The following is a 23,701-nucleotide window of genomic DNA, read 5'->3' as shown; positions in this document are numbered from 1 at the left end:
GGGACACTATCTACAGTGGCTTCTATGTAGGGCACTATCTACAAAGACTCTATGGGGATCACTATCTACAGGGGGCTATGAGGACACTATCTACAGAGGCTCTATGGGGTACAGGGGGCTATGGGGCACTATCTACAGGTGGCACGGTGTGTTTGTGGGACACAGTGTATGGCACTATTATAATCAGGGACACAGTGTATGGCGCTATTATAGTTAGAGGTGCAGTGTATGGCGCTTTATTATATTTAGAGGTGTTGAGAATTTTAACTTCGTTCATAGGTGCAGAAATGTTTGAAAAGTGAGAAGTGAAGACATCTGAGCAGAAAACTGCAGAAATGGGTTGTGGCCGGGAGAAATCCATCATAGATGTCTGGACCAGAGTGAGAAGAAAATAACTAGAATCTGAGACGTCACCGGTGAGTCACTTAATGTAAATGTCTATTCTTCCTCTAATCAGTAATGTAGTCGCTGCATGATCTGCAGCAAGATGATGGTGGTATGATTTTTTGGGTGAAACAGCATCTCCCAGCATATCCTCACCATTGTTCGGGCCATGCTGGGAGCTGTAGTTTTACACCGTACACACCTATATGGCAGGGGTTGCACTAAATTGAGCTGTATTTGTTCTGATGTTGTATATATGTACTGATCTTGGTTCTGATGCTGTATGTAAGTACTGAGCTTGGTTCTGGTGTTGTATATATGTACTGATCTTGATTCTGATGCTGTATGTAAGTACTGAGCTTTGTTCTGGTGCTATATATACGCATGAGATTGGTTTTGGTGCTGTATATATGTTATGAGCTTGGTTCTGGGGATGTATATATGTACTGAGCTTAGTTCTGATGATATATATATGTACTATATATGTACTGAGCTTGGTTCTGGGGATGTATTTATGTACTGAGCTTTGTTCTGGTGCTGTATATATGTACTGAGCTTGGTTCTAGTGCTGTATTTATGTACTGAGCTTGGTTGTGGTACTGTATATATGTCAGAGCTTGGTTCTGGATCTGTAATTATATAGGATATATTTATAATAACAAAATTGCGGGTCAGATGGAATTGTTCTCAATTCGTCTGTAGTTTTAACCCCTTGGACCGCCACCATGCGGTAATACATGACCTGACAATATTTTCAAACATTCCCTTGTATCTTTTTTTCAGATGCAGCAAAATCTTTAAAATCCACTTTTAAAACGGCGCACGCTATATGCTAATTACTCATTAAAGGGTCATGGGGCGGTGCCGCTATCCTGAAGAGTCACATAGTCCTGCCTCTAAACCCACCTTTCCATGTTTGAGTGACATCTCCCTGGCTGATACAAGTTTCTCGGAGGCACCATTGCCTTGAGGCATTCTACACAAGAGGGGGGCTGTGTGGCACTATACACAAGGGGGAGCTTTGTGGCACTATACACAAGGGGGAGCTGTGTGGCTCTATACACATGGGGAACTGTATGGCACTATTTACAAGGGGGAGGGCTGTGGCTCTATCTACAGGGGGCTGTGCTGCACTATCTACAGTGGGAGCTGTATAGCGCTATATACAGTGGGGGCTATATTGCGATATCTACAAGGGGGCTGTATGGCACTATCTACAAGGGGGAGGTGGGTCGCTATCTACAAATGGGGTGCGACACTGTCTATAGGCGGGGCTATATACCTCTGTCTACAGGGGGGGCTGTATGGCACATTCTACAGAAGGCACTATTTATAGGGGGGCAGCTTGTGGTACCCGGGGGGGGGGGCCCGGTCAAGAGTTTGCTATGAGGCCCAGTCTTTCATAGTTACGCCCCTGCCAGCATACATTTGATCTTACCGATACCTTTAATATTCTTAGGTCCGTATTTATTCCTAGCCACCTCCCTACTCGGCTTACTAACCCCAGCCCCCACTAAATCACCATTAACCTATTCTGTATCCCACTCCCTATGTACTCTATCTAACCCCGCCAACATGGATCTATAATATGGCTGTGAGCAAGAGCGCTTAAGGTGAGGAGTGAAACGTAAAGCTATCCATAAACTGTTCCAGCAAGTATGACAGGTATTTGAACATTTCCTTTTCATATACCAGTCAGAGCATAATACACTCTGTATGCTCATTTCGTACATGATAAATGGACATATTTCAATGCCAAGATGTGACATTTTACTCTAGGTTATGTTCACACGCAAAATAAAAAACTGCTGAAAAGGATGTTGCTATTTGCAAGGGAAAACAGCCTCAGATTTACAGCCATTTTTGCAGTCCAAAAATTTTTTGGGCCCATTTTTTTTGCCGTTTTTGGAGCTATTTTTCCATTGAATACACAATGAAAAACTGCTCCAAAAACAGCTCAAAATGTGACATGTTGCGTCTTTTTACAGGGGGGGGGGGGAGTTTACGCTTTTTAAAACAGCGACGTAAAAAAAATGCCCCGTCTGAACTAAAGGCAGTTTTTCTCATTGATTTCAATGGGCAGATGTTTGTAGGCATTTCAGTAGTGGTTTTTTTCCAGGCGTATTTCGAGGCATTTACGCCCCGAAATTCGCCTGAAATTACTGCGTGTGAAAATACCCTTAGGGTACCCTACTCCAATGTACTCCAGGCTACTGATCTAAAAGCTGGCAGCAGAGGCGTAACATGAAGCTTATGAGCCACAATTAAGAACCAGGACCCGGATGCTACTACTACTTCTGAACCCTTTATTGCTACATCTCTGGCAGGTAAAGGTGGTAAAATTGGTATGCCAGGTTCGAGATTCGTAGTGATTTAGTGAGTTGCATTTTGCAAATTCAGTATTCACATTTATAAAGTATTTGTCTAAACTGCACTATTTTTTTCTGACAGATTAATATAGGAGGAAGCGTTATTTCACTTTTTGTTTCATGCTCTTGGCTATGTTAGACCTGTTTCACGTGGAGTATTTTGCAGGCTTTTTGCCCGCGGTCCTCAATGAGAACGCTTTTCTGCCTCCCATTGATCTCAGTGGGAGGTCAGAGGCAGAACCACGACAAGAAAGGACATGCCACTTTTTTCCCCGCGAGCGGCTAATAGACACCCGGGGAAAAAACGCCTCCCATTGAAATCAATGGGAGACAATTTCTGCACTTTTTTGGCGCAGATTCCGACTCAGCCTTAAGGCGCCATAGAACCTCTACGTTTTTTTACGGGATACTTTTAGTTTTCTTCTGTCGGATTACGTAAAAATACAACAGAAAACAAATCATGGAATGCTCCATCAGATGCCGTATTACAGAGTAATTCTCTCATAGCTGCTTTTTTTCTAGAGGAGAATAACCCTGCAATATGACTGTACATGGAGTGCCTATGACTCCATAGTATAGAGATACAAGAACTATGTGTACTACTGTACAGCCTCCTTATCACAGGTGTATCATGTGCATGAGGCCTAAGGCTACGTTCATATCAGCGTCAGTCTTCCATTCTGACATTCCGTCTGAGCTTCCCGTCAGAACGGAGCCCTGATTGAGACGAACGGAAACCATAGGATCCCGTTTGCATCGCCACCTATGGTTTCCGCTTTTCTCTTCCTTCAGTCAGGGCTCTGTTCTGATGGGAAGCTCTGACGGAACGTCAGAACAGAACCCTGACGCAGATGGGAATGAAGCCTTAAGTATCAAGAAGCTTAGAAGTATTTCCGGTTTTAGAGGTGTTAAAGGAATATTCTGTATGTTTTATGAGATCCCAAATTAAAAATTGTATCTTAGAAAATTTCTGAACATTTAAATACAACAGCTACAGTATTTCTTTAGATATATAGAGCTTTTGGCATCAGTAATGCTTGTTATGCTGTATTTTAGATCACCCAACTAATTTTAATATAATGTAAAGACAACACAAGTAAACACAAAATGCTGCTTTTATATGATCATACCATTTATTCAGGATAAAGATTTATTCAAAACCTATGTCACCCATGTGAAAAATTAATGTGCTCCCCTAAATTGAATAACTGTTTGTGCCCCACTTAGTAGTATCAACTTCAATCAAACGTTTGCGATAACTTGCGATGAGTTTTTTACATCGATTTGAAGGAATTTTGGGCCACTCTTCACAGACTTGTTTTAATTCGGCTACTTTGGAAGATTTTCGAGCATGAACTGCACTTTTCAGGTACTGACACAGCATCTCAATCTGATTCAAATCAGGACTTTGATTCGGACACTCATAACTAGAGATGAGCGAACCGGGACAACCGAACCCGGTTTCGGTCCGAACTTCCGGTAAAGTTCGGTTCGCAGCGAATCCGAACTTCACCGGGTTCGGCCGAACCCGTTTTGACCGAACCCGGTCAAAAACATTATACAAATCGGCAGCCACTTATCTCTATCAATCACTGATAGAGAAAAGAGGCTGCTGATTAAAAATAAAATAAAAAGCATTTCATACGTACCCGGTCGTTGTCTTGTTGACGAGTCCCTCTTCTTCCTCCAGTCCGACCTTTTCTGACGCGGCAGCCTGTGATTGGCTGCAGAGGCCTCTGCAGCCTGTGATTGGCTGCAGAGGCCGCGGCAGCCTGTGATTGGCTGCAGCGCTCACATGGGCTGCATCGTCATCAATGAATGTCGGGCCGGATGTCGAGAGGGACGCGTCACCAAGGCAACGGCCAGGAGACCGGACTGGAGGAAGCAGAAAGTTCTCGGTAAGTATGAACGTCTTTTTTTTTACAGGTACTGTGATCGGTAGTCACTGTCCAGGGTACTGAAACAGTTACTGCCGATCAGTTAACTCTTTCAACACCCTGGACAGTGACTATTTAGGGTATGTGCACACACACTAATTACGTCCGTAAATGACGGACGTATTTCGGCCGCAAGTACCGGACCGAACACAGTGCAGGGAGCCGGGCTCCTAGCATCATAGTTATGTACGATGCTAGGAGTCCCTGCCTCTCTGCAGGACAACTGTCCCGTACTGTAATCATGTTTTCAGTACGGGACAGTAGTTCCACGGAGAGGCAGGGACTCCTAGCATCGTACATAAATATGATGCTAGGAGCCCGGCTCCCTGCAGGGTGTTCGGTCCGGTACTTGCGGCCGAAATACGTCCGTCAATTACGGACGTAATTAGTGTGTGTGCACATACCCTTACTGACGTCGCCTAGCAACGCTGCCGTAATGACGGGTGCACACATGTAGCCACCCGTCATTACGGGGCCTCATGCACACGACCATAAAAACACCCGTTATCACGGGTCGTAATTACGACCCGAAATAGCGGGCCCATAGACTTCTGTTAGCCACGGGTACCTTCCCGTTTTCTCACGGGAAGGTGCCCGTGCCGTTAAAAAGATAGAACATGTTCTATTTTTTTATTTTACGGGCCGTGCTTGTAATTACGACTCGTAACTACGAGCACGGCCGGCCGGCCACGGGCAGCCGGCCGCTTTTGCGAACCGTGCTGTCATTATAATTATAGCAGCACGGCCCGTAAAATAGAAAAATAGAACATGTTCTATTTTTTTAACGGCACGGGCACCTTCCCGTGAGAATACGGAAAGGTACCCGTGGGTAACAGAAGTCTATGAGCCCGTTATTGCGTAATAACGGGTGTTTTTACGGTCGTGTGCATGATGGGAGCACGGCTCGGAAAAACGAACGGCTGCCCGTGCTCATCTCCTGAAATAATCTGTGCTGCCTTAAACTCTGTGGACAGGTCAGGATCCTGTTTCTTTTAAATGCTGCTAGGGAACCCGCTCGATCCACTATATAAGGCTACGCTACAGTGCAGCATTTAAAAGAAACAGGATCCTGACCTGTCCACAGAGTTTAAGGCAGCACAGAGTATTTCAGGAGATGAGCGTGCAGATTCAGTGCTGTTGTGAACTCTGCTCTTACCATTACGTAGCTCTCAGTCTGTTATCTCTCCTCCACTCCTGTCCTCAAGAACACCTTCACATGATTGGCAAGTCACCACGTAATGGTAAGAGCAGAGTTCACAGCAGCACAGAGTATTTCAGGAGATGAGCGTGCGGATCTTGTGCGTGGTGGTGACTTGCCAATCATGTGAACGTGTTATAGAGGACAGGAGTGGAGGAGATGTAACAGACTGAGCTACGTAATGGTAAGAACAGAGTTCACAGCAGCACAGAGTATTTCAGGAGAGGAGCGTGCAGATTCAGTGCTGCTGTGAACTCTGCTCTTACCATTACGTAGCTCAGTCTGTTACCTCTCCTCCACTCCTGTCCTCAATAACACCTTCACATGATTGGCAAGTCACCACCCCGCACAAGATCCGCACGCTCATCTCCTGAAATACTCTGTGCTGCTGTGAACTCTGCTCTTACCATTACGTGGTGACTTGCCAATCATGTGAAGGTGTTCTGGAGGACAGGAGTGGATGAGAGGTAACAGACTGAGAGCTACGTAATGGTAAGAGCAGAGTTCGCAGCAGCACTGAATCTGCACGCTCATCTCCTGAAATACTCTGTGCTGCCTTAAACTCTATGGACAGGTCAGGATCCTGTTTCTTTTAAATGCTGCACTGTAGCGCAGCCTTATATAGTGGATCGAGCGGGTTCCCCAGCAGCATTTAAAAGAAACCGTGTTTGTGTATGTATGTGTGTGTTTGTGTATATATGTGTGTTTGGGTATGTGACTTTGTCTGTTTTTGTTTTTATATGTGTGTGTGTATATATGGGTGTGTTTGTGTATATGTGTTTTGTGTATATGTTTGTGTATATATGGGTGTATTTGTGTATATGTTTGTGTGTAGATGTTTGTGTGTGTTTTTGTGAGTGTGTGTTTGTGTGTATATATGGGTGTGTTTGTGTATATGTGTTTGTGTATATGTGTGTTTGGGTATGTGTGTATAACTGTGTGTGTGTGTGTGTTTGGATATGTGTGTTTTTGTTTGTATATGTGTGAGTTCGTGTATATGTGTGTGTTTGTCTGTTTATGTGTGTGTGTATATCTTGTTGTGTTTGTGTATATATGTGTGTGTCTGTGTATGGTTGTTTGTTTGTGTGTGCGTGTATATATGTGTATAGGTGAGTAGAAGTATTGGTATTGTTCACATTGATAACTGTTTTTTTATGTTGTTGCAGATTTTGATGTACCGATTGGACTACGTCTTTCGATTCGTTGGACTACTGCGTAGATCTGCGTTTTTTTCAAATTTTAATAAAATGGTTAACGAGGGTTTTGTTGGGGATTTCTTATTTCAATAAAAAAGAATTGTCTTTGTGGTTTTTTTTCAAACTTTATTAGTGCCTAGATAATGGCAGTTGGCTGATTGACAGCGTCCATTATTAAGGCGGTACTTAGTGTTAGCCGGTGCAGAGGCTAGCACTAACCACCCATTATTACCCCGGTACCCACCACCACCAGGGGTGCCGGGAAGAGCTTGGTACGATCCAGTACCCGACCATCTGTTGTGATGGTCGGGTACTGGGGCGGCCGTAGGCTGGTATTATGAGGCTGGGAAGGGCCAAAATCAGTGGACCTTCCCACCCTTGTAATGCTAGGCTGCTGCTGCTGTGTTGTATCGGGCTGGCTATAAAAATGGGGGGGACCCCCACGTCGTTTTTTTTTTGGAATTTAACAAATTTAGCAATAGACGGGTCCCCCACATTTTTTATAACCAGCCATATACAAGGCCGCAGCAGTCTGGCATTACATGGGTGGGAAGGGCCACTGGTTTTGTCCATTCCCAGGCTAATAACACTGTGTTGTATGTGGCTGGTTATGATAAATTGGGTGGAACCCCATGTCTTTTTTAAAAAAAATATGTAAATAAATAAATAATTTAAAAAAATGACGTGGGGTCCCCCCCACTTTTATAACCAGCCAGATACAACACAGCAGCAGCAGCCTAGCATTACAAGGGTGGGAAGGTCCACTGTTTTTGGCCCTTCCCAGCCTCATAATACCAGCCTGCGGCCGCCCCAGGGCCCGACCATCACAACAGATGGTCGGGTACTGGATCGTACCTGGCTCTTCCCGGCACCCCTGGTGGTTTTGGGTACCGGGGTAATAATGGTGGTTAGTGTTAGCCTCTGCACCGGCTAACACTAAGCCTCGCCTTAGTAATGGATGTTGTCACTCAGACAGCGGCCATTACTAAAGTGGTAATAATAAAATTTGTAAAGAAAAAGACAAAGATATAGATAAAATATTTTATTGAAATAAAGCACCCCCAACACAACCCTCATTAACCATTTTATTGTAGAAAAAAAAAACGTCATCTAAGTAGTCCTCGAAACCGACGTAGTCCAAACACCAAACCTGTAAAAAAAATAAATAATGAAATAAAACATGTCGTAGGCTTAGATTCAGTTTAATGTGTGATACTGACTGTTATACCATGTATAGAAGCCTCCCGTGAAGTTGACTTAGATACAGGGCGCCAGCAGACAGTATCATACATGGCCATACATACATATATACAAATATACATACATACATATATACAAACATACATACATATATACAAGCATGCACATATATACATGCAAATATACATACATGCAAACATACACACATATATACATGCAAACTATCATACATACATGCATACACACACACATGAAAACATACATACATACAAACAAACATGCAAAGATACATACATACATATATACAAGCATGCACAAATACATTTTCATGCAAACATAAATACATGCAAACATAATTACATACATGCACATATATATAAACATACATGCAAACATACATGCAAAAATAAAAACATGCAAACATACATACATGCACATATATACATACATACATGACAACATACATACAAACATACATGACAACATACATACATGCAAACATACATACATGCAAACATACATACACACATGCAAACATATATACATGCAAATATACATACAAACATGCACATGTATACATACATGCCAACATACATGCAAACATACATGCACATATATACATACATACATGACAACATACATGCACATATATACATACATGACAACATACATACATGACAACATACATACATACATATATATATATATATACACACATGCAAATATACATACAAACATGCATACATACATGCAAACATACATTCATGCAAACACACATACATGCAAACATACATACATACATACAAATATACATACACACATGCACATATATACATACATGACAACATACATACATGACAACATACATGCAAAAATACATACATGCAAACATACATACATACATGCAAATATATACATGCAAATATACATACAAACATGCACATATATACATACATGCCAACATACATGCACAGATATACATACATACATGACAACATACATACATGCCAACATACATACATACATACATACATACATACATACATACATACATGCCAACATACATACATGCCAAAAAATAATAATAATACGTTCATACTTACTTTCCTCCTGTCCGGCCTCCAGCGATGACGTTTCATTCATGTCGCCGCTGCAGCCTGTGATTGGCTGCAGAGGCGGTCACGTGGGATGAAGCGTCATCCTGACGTGCGTGACCGCCACTACAGCCTGTGATTGGCTGCAGCGGCGAAAGGGATGAAACGTCATCGCTGGAGGCCGGACAGGAGGAAAGTAAGTACGAACGTATAATTTTTATTTTTTTATTACATTTAAATGGTATTTTCCGCGCGCCGAGCATGTACTGTGAAGGTTGCTGAAAGAGTTAGTGCAGCCCATTAACTCTATCAGCACCCTGGACAGTAGCATGCTCGGCGCACGTAAGTGACAGGTTCGGTCAGAACTAGTTCGGTCCGAACCGAACCTTTTTGTGAAATTCGGCGAACTAGCCGAACCGAACTTTTGATAAGTTCGCTCATCTCTACTCATAACCTTAATTTTGATTCTTTTGAGCCATTCAGAATTAGACTTGCTTGTGTTCTTTGGATCATTGTCCTGCTGCATAACCAAACTGTGCTTAAGCTTTAAGTCACGAACTGACGGGTGGACATTTTCCTTCAGGATATTCTAATAGAGAGCAGAATTCATTGTTCCATTTTTTATGACAAGTCGTCCAGGTCCTGCAGAAGTAAAGCAGCTCCAGACCATCACACTACCACCACTGTGGTTGACTGTTGGTACAATGTCCTTATGGTGTAATGCGGTGTTATCTATACTCCAGAATTAGCGAACCTTGTGTCTTCCTAAGAGTTCCACCTCAGTCTCATCAATCCACAGAATATTATGTTTTTTGTCATGCGAGACTTCCGTCAGCAGTGGTTTGTGCCTTGCAACTCTCCTATGGATGCCATTTTTGCCCAGTGTCTTTCTTGTTTTCGAAGCGTGTGCATCGACCTTAACTAATGCAAGTGAGGTCTGTAGTTCTTTAGATGTCCGCCTGGGTTCTTTTGTGACCTGAATGATTTGTCGATGCGTTCTTGGTAGGGAGGCCACTCCTGGGAAGGTTCACCACTGTTCCAAATTTTGTCCATTTGTGGATAATGACTCTCACTGTGGTTGGCTGTTGCCCCAGAGCTGTAGGTCTAGGACTATTTTTCACATAGGGCCAAGTAAAGCAGAACAGTATTTGTACTTCAATGAATTATATATTAATTTAAAAACAGGATTTTGTGCTTACTTAGCTTATCCTTGTCTAATATTACAAGTTGCTTGATCTGAAACCATTAAGTGGGAAAAATATACAAAAATAGATGTAATACTTTTTTACAGCACTGTCTATGAGTTTTTTGTATTCAATGTCGATGCACCAGCATTAAATACAGTGAGTTACGAAGTAATTTTACAGTACAACTCAGCAATACCACATCCCTTTAAGCATGAAATAGATTGGATTTGGAAAGTAATATTGCAACCTGATGTCTGCGCTATATTGTTTACTGAATGGTTACAGTGTTGCTATGTGCTTATTGATTTGGTATATAGCTTGAGCATTTCATTTTCTGTTGTGAATGATATTATTTTCTTGTTATTGGTATATCTGGAGGGTAACATTCTTTCCAAGCCTCGGAAATAAAGAACTACTATATTCGTAAAATGTCCTGAATATATTTGTCGTGTTTCAAATGACAGACGATATAGCAAATAAACGTGATATGCTTCATGCACCAAACCCATTAATTTTTTCTTTAGGAAGCAGATGATGATGGCACAGTATTACGAAGTTGGTTGGCTGGATACTGTCTATCATGTTCTTATAGATAACTTACTGTACTTCAAGAAATGAGATACAGCTGTCTCCCCCTGACAGCTGTGACACTTTCATTTTTGAATTTCCTGAAATTCGTTATTCTTTACTAAAAAACCCACTAAGTAAAATAATAGGCTCCAATTCCAATAAATGACAGCCCATGCCTTTTTATGAATACAATTATAGTTTCTTATATTGATGATACCTGTACCTCTCTGCATATTCTAAAATGTATTTGCCTGAAACTAAAAGAAGAATTATGATAGAAAAGTAAAATGATTGATAGAAATGGTCATTAATAAACTGAACAGAGAGCCAAATAACTGCCTGCTTGTCATAAAGAGGAAGTCCTTTATCTTATAAGACCTCACGCACACGACCGTAGCTGCATGCACAGTCTGTGGAGTGTCGGACAGGCCATGGAGTGGCATCGGCATTTGCGGACAAGGCTCACAGTCATAAGTAGAGATGAGCGAACTTATGAAAAGTTTGGTTCGGCTGGTTTGCCGAATTTCACGAAGAAGTTTGATTCGGACCGAAGTAGTTCTGACCGAACCTGTAATTTCCGTGCGCTGAGCATGGTACTGTCCAGGGTGCTGAAAGAGTTAATGGGCTGCACTAACTCTTTCAGCAACCTTGACAGTACCATGCTCGGCGCGCGGAAAATACAATTTTAATGTAAGAAAATAAATAAATAAATACGTTCATACTTACATTCCTCCTGTCCGGCCTCCAGCGATGACGTTTCATCCATGTCGCCGCTGCAGCCAATAACAGGCTGCCGCGGCCTCTGCAGCCAATCACAGGCTGCCGCGGCCTCTGCAGCCAATCACAGGCTACAGCGGCCACTGCAGCCAATCACACGCTCCTCTCCTGAAATGCTCTGTGCTGCCTTAAACTCTGTGGACAGGTCAGGATCCTGTTTCTTTTAAATGCTGCTGCCACTATATAAGGCTGCGCTACAGTGCAGCATTTAAAAGAAACAGGATCCTGACCTGTCCACAGAGTTTAAGGCAGCAGAGAGTATTTCAGGAGATGAGTGTGCGGATCTTGTGCGGGGTGGTGACTTGCCAATCATGTGAAGGTGTTATTGAGGACAGGAGTGGAGGAGAGGTAACAGACTGAGCTACGTAATGGTAAGAGCAGAGTTCACAGCAGCACAGAGTATTTCAGGAGAGGAGCGTGCAGATTCAGTGCTGCTGTGAACTCTGCTCTTACCATTACGTAGCTCTCAGTCTGTTACCTCTCCTCCACTCCTGTCCTCAATAACACCTTCACATGATTGGCAAGCCACCACATAATGGTAAGAGCAGAGTTCACAGCAGCACAGAGTATTTCAGGAGATGAGCGTGCGGATCTTGTGCGGGGTGGTGACTTGCCAATCATGTGAAGGTGTTATTGAGGACAGGAGTGGAGGAGAGGTAACATACTGAGCTACGTAATGGTAAGAGCAGAGTTCACAGCAGCACAGAATCTGCACGCTCCTCTCCTGAAATATTCTGTGCTGCTGTGAACTCTGCTCTTACCATTACGTAGCTCAGTCTGTTACCTCTCCTCCACTCCTGTCCTCAATAACACCTTCACATGATTGGCAAGTCACCACCCCGCACAAGATCCGCACGCTAATCTCCTGAAATACTCTGTGCTGCCTTAAACTCTGTGGACAGGTCAGGATCCTGTTTCTTTAAAATGCTGCACTGTAGCGCAGCCTTATATAGTGGATCGAGTGGGTTCCCCAGCAGCATTTAAAAGAAACAGGATCCTGACCTGTCCACAGAGTTTAAGGCAGCACAGAGTATTTCAGGAGATGAGCACGGCCGGTCACGGGCAGCCGGTCATTTTTCCGAGCCGTGCTCCCATTATAAAGTATAGGAGCATGACCCGTAAAATAAAAAAATAGAACATGTTCTATCTTTTTAACGGCACGGGCACCTTCCCATGAGAAAACGGGAAGGTACCCGTGGCTAATAGAAGTCTATGGGCACGCTATTTCGGGTCGTAATTACGACCCGTAATAACGGGTGTTTTTACGGTCGTGTGCATGAGGCCCCGTAATGACGGGTGGCTACATGTGTGCACCCATCATTACGGCAGCATTGCTAGGCGCGACGTCAGTAAATAGTCACTGTCCAGGGTGCTGAAAGAGTTAACTGATTGGCAGTAACTGTTTCAGCACCCTGGAGAGTGACTACCGATCACAATATAGAGTAACCTGCAAAAAAAAAAAGATGTTCATACTTACCGAGAACTTTCTGCTTCCTCCAGTCTTTTCTCCTGGCCGTTGCCTTGGTGACGCGTCCCTCTCGACATCCGGCCCGACATTCCTGGATGACATTACAGCCCATGTGACCGCTGCAGCCAATCACAGGCTGCCGCGGCCTCTGCAGCCAATCACAGGCTGCCGCATCAGAAAAGAAGGTTGGACTGGAGGAAGAAGAGGGACTCGTCACTAAGACAACGACCGGGTATGTATGAAATGCTTTTTATTTTATTTTTAATCAGCAGCCTCTTTTCTCTATCAGTGATTGATAGAGACAAGTGGCTGCCGATTTGTATAATAATTTTGACCGGGTTCGGTCAAAACGTGTTCGGCTGAAACCGGTGAAGTTCGGATTCGCTGCGAACCGAACTTTTCCCGATGTTCGGACCGAAACCGGGTTCGGTTGTCCCGGTTCGCTCATCTCTAGTCATAAGTATAGAAGCATGGTCCGTAAATGTGAAAAATAGGACATGTTCTATTTTTTGCGGCTCATTTCTATGGCTCGGACACACCTGTAAATATACGGGAAGGTGTCCGTGGTCGATAGAAATGAATGTGTCAGTATTTTATCCGCAATGACGGATCCGTAATTGCAGATAAAAATTACCGACGTGTGCATGGGGCCTAAGTGTTTGTTCATATTAGGGTATGTGCACACACACTAATTACGTCCGTAATTGACGGACGTATTTCGGCCGCAAGTACCGGACCGAACACAGTTCAGGGAGCCGGGCTCCTAGCATCATACTTATGTACGATGCTAGGAGTCCCTGCCTCGCTGCAGGACAACTGTCCCGTACTGTAATCATGTTTTCAGTACGGGACAGTTGTCCTGCAGCGAGGCAGGGACTCCTAGCGTCGTACATAACTATGATGCTAGGAGCCCGGCTCCCTGCACTGTGTTCGGTCCGGGACTTGCGGCCAAAATACGTCCGTCAATTACGGACGTAATTAGTGTGTGTGCACATACCCTAAGGGTAATGAGTATTTAATAAGTGTTTACTGGCAACGGATTCTAGATAGAACATATTAATCTATCTAAATATCATGAACATTTATTTGTTCAGAAGCCAAATGTCACATTTTGATGTTGTAACGTGAAATATAGTAATAACAGGACTGGAACTGGATTGAGAAGTAGTAGGATGAATTATATATTGTTCTGTACCGTAATAAAAAAAAAAGAGTGTCTTTCCCATAAAAAGCAGCAGCACAAATACATGACATTTAACATATTACCAGGACATCTATAAATATTGGAGGGATTGGTACAAGAAATTGTAAAGAAGCTTTAAGCCTTGGCTTCATATCTCTACACCTTACAAGCAAGAACCACCAGTTGGTCATTAACCCCTTAGTGACCAGCCCATTTTAGGCCTTAATGACCAAGCTATTTTATTCGTTTTTCTATAGTCGCATTCAAAGAGCTATAACGTTTTTATTTTTTCGTCTACATAGCTGTATGAGGACTTGTTTTTTGCGGGATTAGTTGTGCTTTTTAATGGCACCATTTTTGGGTACATATAATTTTTATATTAACTTTTATTAACCTTTTTGGGGGGGATTATAAAAAAAACCTGAAATTCCGCCATTGTTCTATGCGTTTTTAAATTGACGCCGTTCACTGTGCGACGTAATTAACATGTTACCTTTATTCTATGGGTCGGTACGATTACGGGGATACCACATATGTAGAGGTTTTTTTATGTTTTACGACTTTTGCACAATAAAAACACTTTTGAACTAAAATTATTTGCTTTTGCATCGTCGCTTTCCAAGAGCCGTAATTTTTTTATTTTTCCATCAATGTAGTGATTTTTTGGGCTTGTTTTCTGCGGGACAAGACGTAGTTTTGAATGGTACTGTTTTGGGGTACATGGGACTTATTGATTCATTTTTATTATGACTTTTTTGGGGGGCAATGGAAAAAAATTGCAATTTCGCCATAGTTTTTTGCGTTTTCTTTTTACGGTGTTCACTTTGCGGTTTAAATGACATATTAACTTTATTAATGGAGTCATTACGGTCGCGGCGATACCACATATGTGTACTTTTTTTTTTTTTTACACTTTTACTAAATAAAACCACTTTTTATGGAAAAAAATGTTTTTATTTATTTTTTTACTGTACTTTTTATTAATAATCTTTATTTCACTTTGATGACTTATTTTATTAGTCCCACTAGGGGACTTTACTGTGCGATGTTCCGATCGCTGCTATAATGCTTTGGTATACTTCGTATACCAGAGCATTATTGCCTGTCAGTGTAAATCTGACAGGCAATCTGTTAGGACGTGCCTCCGGCGCGTCCTAACAGGCATATGTCCAGGGCAGACCAGGGGGCTTTTATCAAGCCCCCGGCTGCCATGACACCCCATCGGAGACCCGCGATTGCATTCACGGGCCGCCGATGGGTGACAGAGGGAGCGCACTCCCTCTGTAAACAAAGTTAAATGCCGCGGTCGCTATTGACGGCGGCATTTAACGGGTTAAACGGCCGCGATCGAAGTAAACTTCGATCGCGGGCGTTGGAGCAGGAGCTCAGCTGTCATCAGACAGCAGAGCCCCGGCTCCTGCCTGCACGGGAGACCCGTGCAGGACTTAGACTAGGCTGACGTGAAAAGGCGTCAGCCTAGCCTAAAGCCCAGTAGTGAATCACGTAAAAAGGCGTATTAGTGGTCACTAAGGGGTTAAATGCTCTTTCTACCTCCAATAAATAATGGGACACCACTCTCAATCATTGAATTCATGTGTTTCATTTAGTCCCATTACCACAGGTGTTTAAAATCCAGCACCTCGCCATGCAGTCTGCCTTTACAAACATTTGTAAAAGAATTGGTCCTTCTAAAGAGCTCACTGAATTCTAGCGTGGTACTGAAATAGGATGCCACCGTTACAACAAGTTAGTGTGTGAAATTTCTTTCCTCCTAGAAATTCCATGATCAACTGTGGGTGATATTATTACAGAGTGGAAGCGTTCAGGAACCACAGTAAGGCCTTAGGGTATGTGCACACGTAGTGACCAAAAACGTCTGAAAATACAGAGCTGTTTTCAAGGGAAAACAGCCCCTGTTTTTCAGACGTTTTTTGAGCAACTCGCGTTTTTCGCGTTGTTTTTCGTGCCGTTTTTGCTGCGTTTTTTACGTCCGTTTTTGGAGCTGTTTTCATTGGAGTCTATGAGAAAACAGCTCCAAAAACGTCCAAAGAAGTGTCCTGCACTTCTTTTAACGAGGCTGTATTTTTACGCGTCGTCGTTTGACAGCTGTCAAACGACGACGCGTAAATGACAGGTCGTCTGCACAGTACGTCGGCAAACCCATTCAAATGAATGGGCAGATGTTTGCCGACGTATTGTAGCCCTATTTTCAGACGTAAAACGAGGCATAATAAGCCTCGTTTACGTCTGAAAATAGGTTGTGTGAACCCAGCCTTACATCGCATTCCAAATTATTATGCAAATGTTATTTTTCGCTGATTTTCCTAAAAAGTCGATGCAAATGACAGTCAGTACAATCTTCAAGCCATCAACCGTTGGAGTATAATGCAAACTTTATTGAACAAATCTCCTAATGATAACAGATTTTTTTTTTAAGTAAAAAACTCAAAATGCACGGTTTCAAATTATTATGCACAACAGAGATCAAAACATTTTAAAGGTTGTAAAGAGAACTAAAATGGTGATTTGTTGAATTTGCAGCATCAGGAGGTCATATTTACAGAAATCAAAAGCTCTTTCAATCAAAAAAAAAAACTTAACAGGCCAAGTTACATGTTAGCATAGGACCCCTTCTTTGATATCACCTTCACAATTCTTGAATCCTTTGAATTTGTGAGTATTTGGACAGTTTCTGCTTGAATATCTTTGCAGGATGTCAGAATAACCTCCCAGAGCTTCTGTTTTGATGTGAACTGCCTCTCACCCTCATAGATATTTTGCTTGAGGATGCGCCAAAGGTTATCAATAGGGTTGAGGTCAGAGGAACATGGGGGCCACATCATGAGTTTCTCTCCTTTTATGCCCATAGCAGCCAATGCCACAGAGGTATTCTTTGCAGCATGAGATGGTGCATTGTCATACATGAAGATAATTTTGCTACGGAAGGCATGGTTCTTTTTTGGTACCACGGAAGAAAGTGGTCAGTCATAAACTCTACGTACTTTGCAAAGGTCATTTTCACACCGTCAGGGACCCTAAAGGGGCCTACCAGCTCTCTCCCCATGATTCCAGCCCAAAACATGACTCCACCACCTCCTTGCTGACGTCGCAGCCTTGTTGGGACATGGTGGCCATTCACCAACCATCTACTACTCCATCCATCTGGACCATCCAGGGTTGCACGGCACTCATCAGCAAACAACACGGTTTTAAAATTAGTCTTCATGTATTTCTGAACCTACTGCAACCGTTACTGCTTGTGAGCATTGTTTAGGGGTGGCCGAATAATAGCTTTATGCACACTTGCAAACCTCTCGTGGATCCTACACCTTGAGGTTCGCGGGACTCCAGAGGCACCAGCGGCTTCAAATACCTGTTTGCTGCTTTGCAATGGCATTTTAGCAGCTGCTCTCCTAATCCTATTAATTTGTCTGGCAGAAACCTTCCTCATTATGCAGTTATCTGAACGAACCCGTCTGTGCTCTGAATCAGCCACAAATCTTTTCACAGTATGATGATAACGCTTACGTTTTCTTGAAATATCCAATGTTTTCATACCTTGTCCAAGGTATTGCACTATTTCACGCTTTTCGGCAGCAGAGAGATCCTTTTTCTTTTCCATATTGCTTGAAACCTGTGGCCTGCTTAATAATGTGGAACATCCTTCTTAAGTAGTTTTCCTTTGATTGGGCACACCTGGCAAACTAATTATCACAGGTGTCTGAGATTGATTACAATGATCCAAAGAGCCCTAAGGGTATGTTCACACGTAGTCAACAAAAACGTCTGAAAATCCAGAGCTGTTTTCAAGGGAAAACAGACCCTGCTTTTCAGACGTTTTTTTACCAACTCGCATTTTTCGCGGCGTTTTTCGCGCCGTTTTCGCGGCGTTTTTTACGTCCGTTTTTGGAGCTGTTTTCATTGGAGTCTATCAGAAAACAGCTCCAAAAACGTCCAAAGAAGTGTCCTGCACTTCTTTTGACGAGGCTGTATTTTTACGCGTCGTCGTTTGACAGCTGTCAAACGACGACGCGTAAATAACAGGTCGTTCTGCACAGTACGTCGGCAAACCCATTCAAATGAATGGGCAGATGTTTGCCGACGTATTGGAGCTGTATTTTCAGACGTAAAACGAGGCATAATACGCCTCGTATACGTCTGAAATTTGGCCGTGTGAACATACCCTTAGACACAATACCATCCATGAGTTTAATTGAAAAACTAATAATTAAATGTTTATGACACTTAAATCCAATGTGCATAATAATTTGGAACACAGTGTATTTACACGAACGTGTGCATTTTGCGCGCGCAAAAAATGCAGTTACGTATGTCATCAGTGTCTGGTGCGTGGCTGCGTGATTTTCGCACATATGGCATCCTTATGACACGCGGTTTTGAGGTTTAGAAAATGAAATGAAGGAGGTGGTTTTATTTTTCCCTTAATTTCTTGAACAACTGTTGCGCGAATCACACGCAGCACACGGAAGTGCATCCGTGTGCTGCGCGTGATATTCACACACCCATTGACTTCAATGGGTGCATGATGCGCAAAAAATGCTAAAGTATAGGACATGCAGTGAGTTTAACGCAGCGGACACATGCTGCGTGAAAAACACGGAATGTCTGAATGGCCCCATTGACTTACATAGGTCTATGCGACGTGCGTGATTTTCACGCGCGTATCACGGATGTGAAACACATTCGTGTAAATAAGGCCTAACTCTGCGACTAAGTGGCAGACCATGCAAAGATACAAGGTCTCCAAATGCTGAGGCGCATAGTGCATAAAAGTCACCAACGCTCTGCTGACTCAACTGCAGAGTTCCAAATCTCCTCTGGTATTAACATCGCACAAAAACTGTGCGCCGGGAGCTACATGGCATCTGTTTCCATGACCGAGCAGCTGCATGCAAGCCTTACATCCATGACCGAGCAGCTGCATGCAAGCACAATGCCAAGCGTCAGATGGAAAAGGTGTAAAGCACGCCACCACAAAACTCTGTAGCAGTGGAGATGTGTTCTGTGGAGTGATAAATCAGTTTTCTCTGTCTGGCAGTCTCATGGACGAATCTGGGTGTGGCGAATGCCAGTAGCACGTTACCTGCCTGACTGCATTGTGCCTACTGTAAAGATTGCTGGAAGATGGATAATGCCCTGGTGTTGTTTTTCAGGGGTTGGCCTAGGCCCCTTAGTTCCAGTAAAAAGAATTCTTAATGCTTCAGCGTGCCAAGACATTTTGGACAATTGTATGCTTAAAACTTTGCGGGAACAGTTTGGGGAAGGTTCTTTTCTGTTCCAGCAGGACTGTGCCCCAGGGCACAAAGGAAGGTCCATAAAGGCATGGTGGGTGAGTTTGGTGTGGAAGAAGTTGACTGTCCCACACAGAGCCCTGACCTTAACCCCATCAAACACCTTTGGGATGAACTAGAACGAAGATTGTGAGCCAGGCCCTCTCATCCAACATCATTGTCTGACATCACAAATGCTTTTCTGGGTGTATGGGCAAAAATTCCCACAGAGACACTCCAAAAAGTCTTCCCAGAAGAGTGGAAGCTGTTTTAGTTGCAAAAGGGAACTAACTCCAGATGAATGCCTATGGATTTAGAATGGGATGTCATAAAAGCTCCTGTAGGTGTAATTTGTAAGGCCCCATGAACACGACCGTAAATATCGTCCGTAATTGCGGACCACAATTACGGTCCACAATTAAGGACGCATTCACTTCTATTGTCCAAAGATACCTTCCTGTTTATTTATGGGAAGGTGTCCGGGCTGTAGAAGTGTACCGCAAAAGATAGGACATGTCCTATCTTTTGCTTTTTATGGTCCATGCTCCCATACTTTGTAATGCAGATGGCCGTCGGCGGCTGGCCGTGCCTGCAATCGCAGCCCGTGATTATGGACACGGTCGTGTGCATGAGGCCTAAGGTTCCAATATTCTTGTCCATATAGTGAATGTGAGATAATTGGTATCACCAACAATGGCGATTGCACCAACAAGCAGTTCGGTGCTCACAAATTAAGGCCTCATTAGACGGCCATAATGCGGTCGGATTTCAGCGCCGTATTATGGCCGTAACAGGCAAACCTATATTCCAAATATCTGAACAGTACGGTCGTCTGAATGAGCCCATACACAGAACGCTCGTTCCTGTTATTTGCCTTGTGTAATCAGAGCAACGATCAGCCAATGAACAAGCAAACTGATTTTCATCAACTGATCGCATCGTTTTAAATTCTACCAAATGGATTAAATTTCTAAAACAAATGTGTGATCAAGTATAAATGCTTCTTCATTGCATCAACGTAAAATTACAAATAATTCTGCTGTGCACTTTAAAGATTAAATATTGTTCAGCAACTAATTTATACTAAAAAACTTGCACTTGCATTTGAAGCAAGCATTCACCGACTCTCATCTGAGGCTTATTGGGATCAGCAGGATTTGGACACATCTCAGTCGGATGACTTTCATGTGACAGCAGCTCAGACATCAGTAATATTTCCCATACCTTTCCTGTCCCTTCATATTCCTCAATGGCTTTGTTACAAATAATACGCATTGAATCATCCAACACATACCATTTACCTACTAAACCATCGTCTACTCTTTTTCAATTTATTTTCTGGTTTTAATAACCTGTTCTGAATATATGAATAAATTTACAATGAATTAAAGCATATCTACAGTAGTCCATACACTTAAAAAGAAAATAATGTTAAATGAAAGAATAATGATAAAATTGAACCACATTTTTTTAAATTGTAGTAAAGATTTAGAAACAGTTAGGCCACATGCGTATTACGTGCGGATTGGCTGTGCGCATTTCCCTGGGGCAAGTTCACAGCGTGATACAGTACCAGCAAAGTAGTTGAGATTTGAAATAATTTTTCCACACATAATGACCAGCGTTGTGGATTTCATCTCAGGATTGTATCTCACGAGTTTATAAAATATAGAGACACAAAACCAAATAATTTAGAAAAAAAAGTGTTTTTACTGTGTAAAAGTAGTAAAACATACAAAATGTATGTAAATTTGGTATCGTTGCAATCGTAACAACCCGCTGAATAAAGTTATTGTGTTATTCATACCACAAAGTAAACACAATAAATTTAGGATGCAAAAAAAAAGTGGCGCAATTGCGGTTTTTTTCTATTCCCCCACAAAAAAAAAAAGGAAATAAAAGTTAATACATAAAGTATATGTACCCCAAAATTATGCTATTAAAAAATACAACTTTTTCCGCAAAAAAACAAGATCTTATAGAGATATGTCGGTTCAAAAATAAAAAAGTTATAGCTCTTTGAATGCGACAATGAGAAACTGTAAAAAATAGCTTGGTCATTAAGGTCTAAAATAGGCTGGTCACTAAAGGGTTAAACAAATCTAAAAACTTAAAACCTCATAAGTCTTGTAAAAAACCAAAAATAAAAATAGTTATGATATTCAAAATGGTTGCAAAGATATTATCGTTTAAAGAAGTGCATATTAGAGATGGAAAATATGACCTGGACACATAGGCATCAATGACTCTTGGTCATGAAAGGGTTAATATGTATTGGATTACCCATCAGTATAAAAATATAATAGGGATACTTTTACACAACAACTTTCTACAGTTTAAGGGTAGGGCCACACGGAGCGGCCCTGACACGGTCGTAACGTGGCTAACAACCGCGCCGGCACCATGTTTGGTGTGGCTGTCAAACAGCCTGTTAGTGGCTGCATGTTAAAGCGGGTAAACCGTCCCTTTATCTGAAAAATCGTGTGGCCATGAATTAATACACCCTTTATGGCCGCACGATTTTGCAAATGACCCCCTATGGCAGCACCGGAAAAAGCCGTACACTGCAATCGGCTATCTCCGGCGCTCCCATAGAGAATGAATGGAACGGCAGCGCCTACAAAGTGCCAGCGCGGTTGATGGGCGTGTTGCGACCGTGTCGGGGCCGCTCCGTGTGGCCGTACCCTAAAGCTGCGTAAAAGTTGGATATGCTTACAAATACTTTGTATATTTTGTACTGTGCTGTTGCTTTATTCTCTATGAAAACACTGTATTTGTATTCCACTTGATACCTGTTAACAGAGAGCAGTACATTGTGGGATCTCAGGTGACAGCTAAACATTTAGGGTATGTGCACACGGTGAGAGGCTTTTACGGCTGAAATGACAGACTGTTTTCAGGAGAAAACAGCTGCCTCGTTTCAGCCGTAATTCCTTCTCCTCTAATTTTGCGAGGCTTCTCTGACAGCCGGAAATTTTGAGCTGTGCTTCATTGAGTTCAATGAAGAACGGCTCAAATTACGTCTGAAAGACGTGCCCTGCACTTCTTTTGACGAGGCTGTATTTTTACAAGAAAGAGTATTAATAGAGCTTTTCAACCATTTATAAAATGAGAAATAGTAAATAGTAGTGTTTTCAATGTTAATTGTAGATGCTTTAAGACCCTAATCTACTATTTAGAAAATAACACAAACATAATAAATAAAATCAGTACTTACCGAAGCCACAATCAACGGGTATAACCCATTCTCCTGGTTTGATTCTGTGTACTTGAGAGCCAACTTTTATTACCTCCCCAACTCCTTCATTGCCACCTATTGCTGGTAAGTGAGGTAGAATTCCATAATTTCCTGTGTAGAGTTGATAGAAGTCGGCAATAATCAGTAAAATGCATCAAAATACAATACCATTAAAGGCTATGCAAATGTTTGAAAGTGCTTTTTTTTTTTTTTTTTTTAAATGTTTATTAGTGCGTGTTAATAAACTTTGTAAATACTGAACTTGGTTCTGGTGCTGTATATATGTACTGATCTTGGTTCTGGTGTTTTATATATGTACTGAGCTTGGTTCTGGTGTTGTATATATGTACTGAGCTTTGTTCTGGTGTTGTATATTTGTACAGAGCTTTGTTCTGGTGCTGTATATATGTACTGAACTTGGTTCTGGTGCTGTATATATGCACTGAGCTTGCTCCTGGCACTGTATGGCTTACTGCGCACGCCGCACTGGCCTCCATCCTCCTCATGTGCACAGCCTAACTAAATGGGCTGAGCACGCTTAGGATATTGAATGTGCGCATATAGGCCTATACGTAATGGATGAGTTTAATATAATGTGTGAGTAGGTCT

General features: G+C 42.4%; 1 protein-coding gene across 1 annotated transcript in view; it reads right to left on the bottom strand.

The window, feature by feature from the left end:
* The window catches only part of LOC142761070 (enoyl-[acyl-carrier-protein] reductase, mitochondrial-like), an 87,267-nt gene that overhangs the window by 35,654 nt on the left and 27,912 nt on the right, over nucleotides 1–23,701 (bottom strand). Inside the window, exon 3 of the mRNA XM_075864260.1 lies at nucleotides 23,072–23,203. Within this exon, the coding sequence (XP_075720375.1) occupies nucleotides 23,072–23,203 (132 nt within the window). The remainder of the gene's footprint in view (nucleotides 1–23,071; nucleotides 23,204–23,701) is intronic.

This window comes from Rhinoderma darwinii, chromosome 4 (genome assembly GCF_050947455.1).
Source record: "Rhinoderma darwinii isolate aRhiDar2 chromosome 4, aRhiDar2.hap1, whole genome shotgun sequence".
NCBI classification, from domain to species: domain Eukaryota; kingdom Metazoa; phylum Chordata; class Amphibia; order Anura; family Rhinodermatidae; genus Rhinoderma; species Rhinoderma darwinii.
Note: the sequence above shows the minus strand (reverse complement) of the source record. Positions and strands in the feature narration are given on the sequence as shown.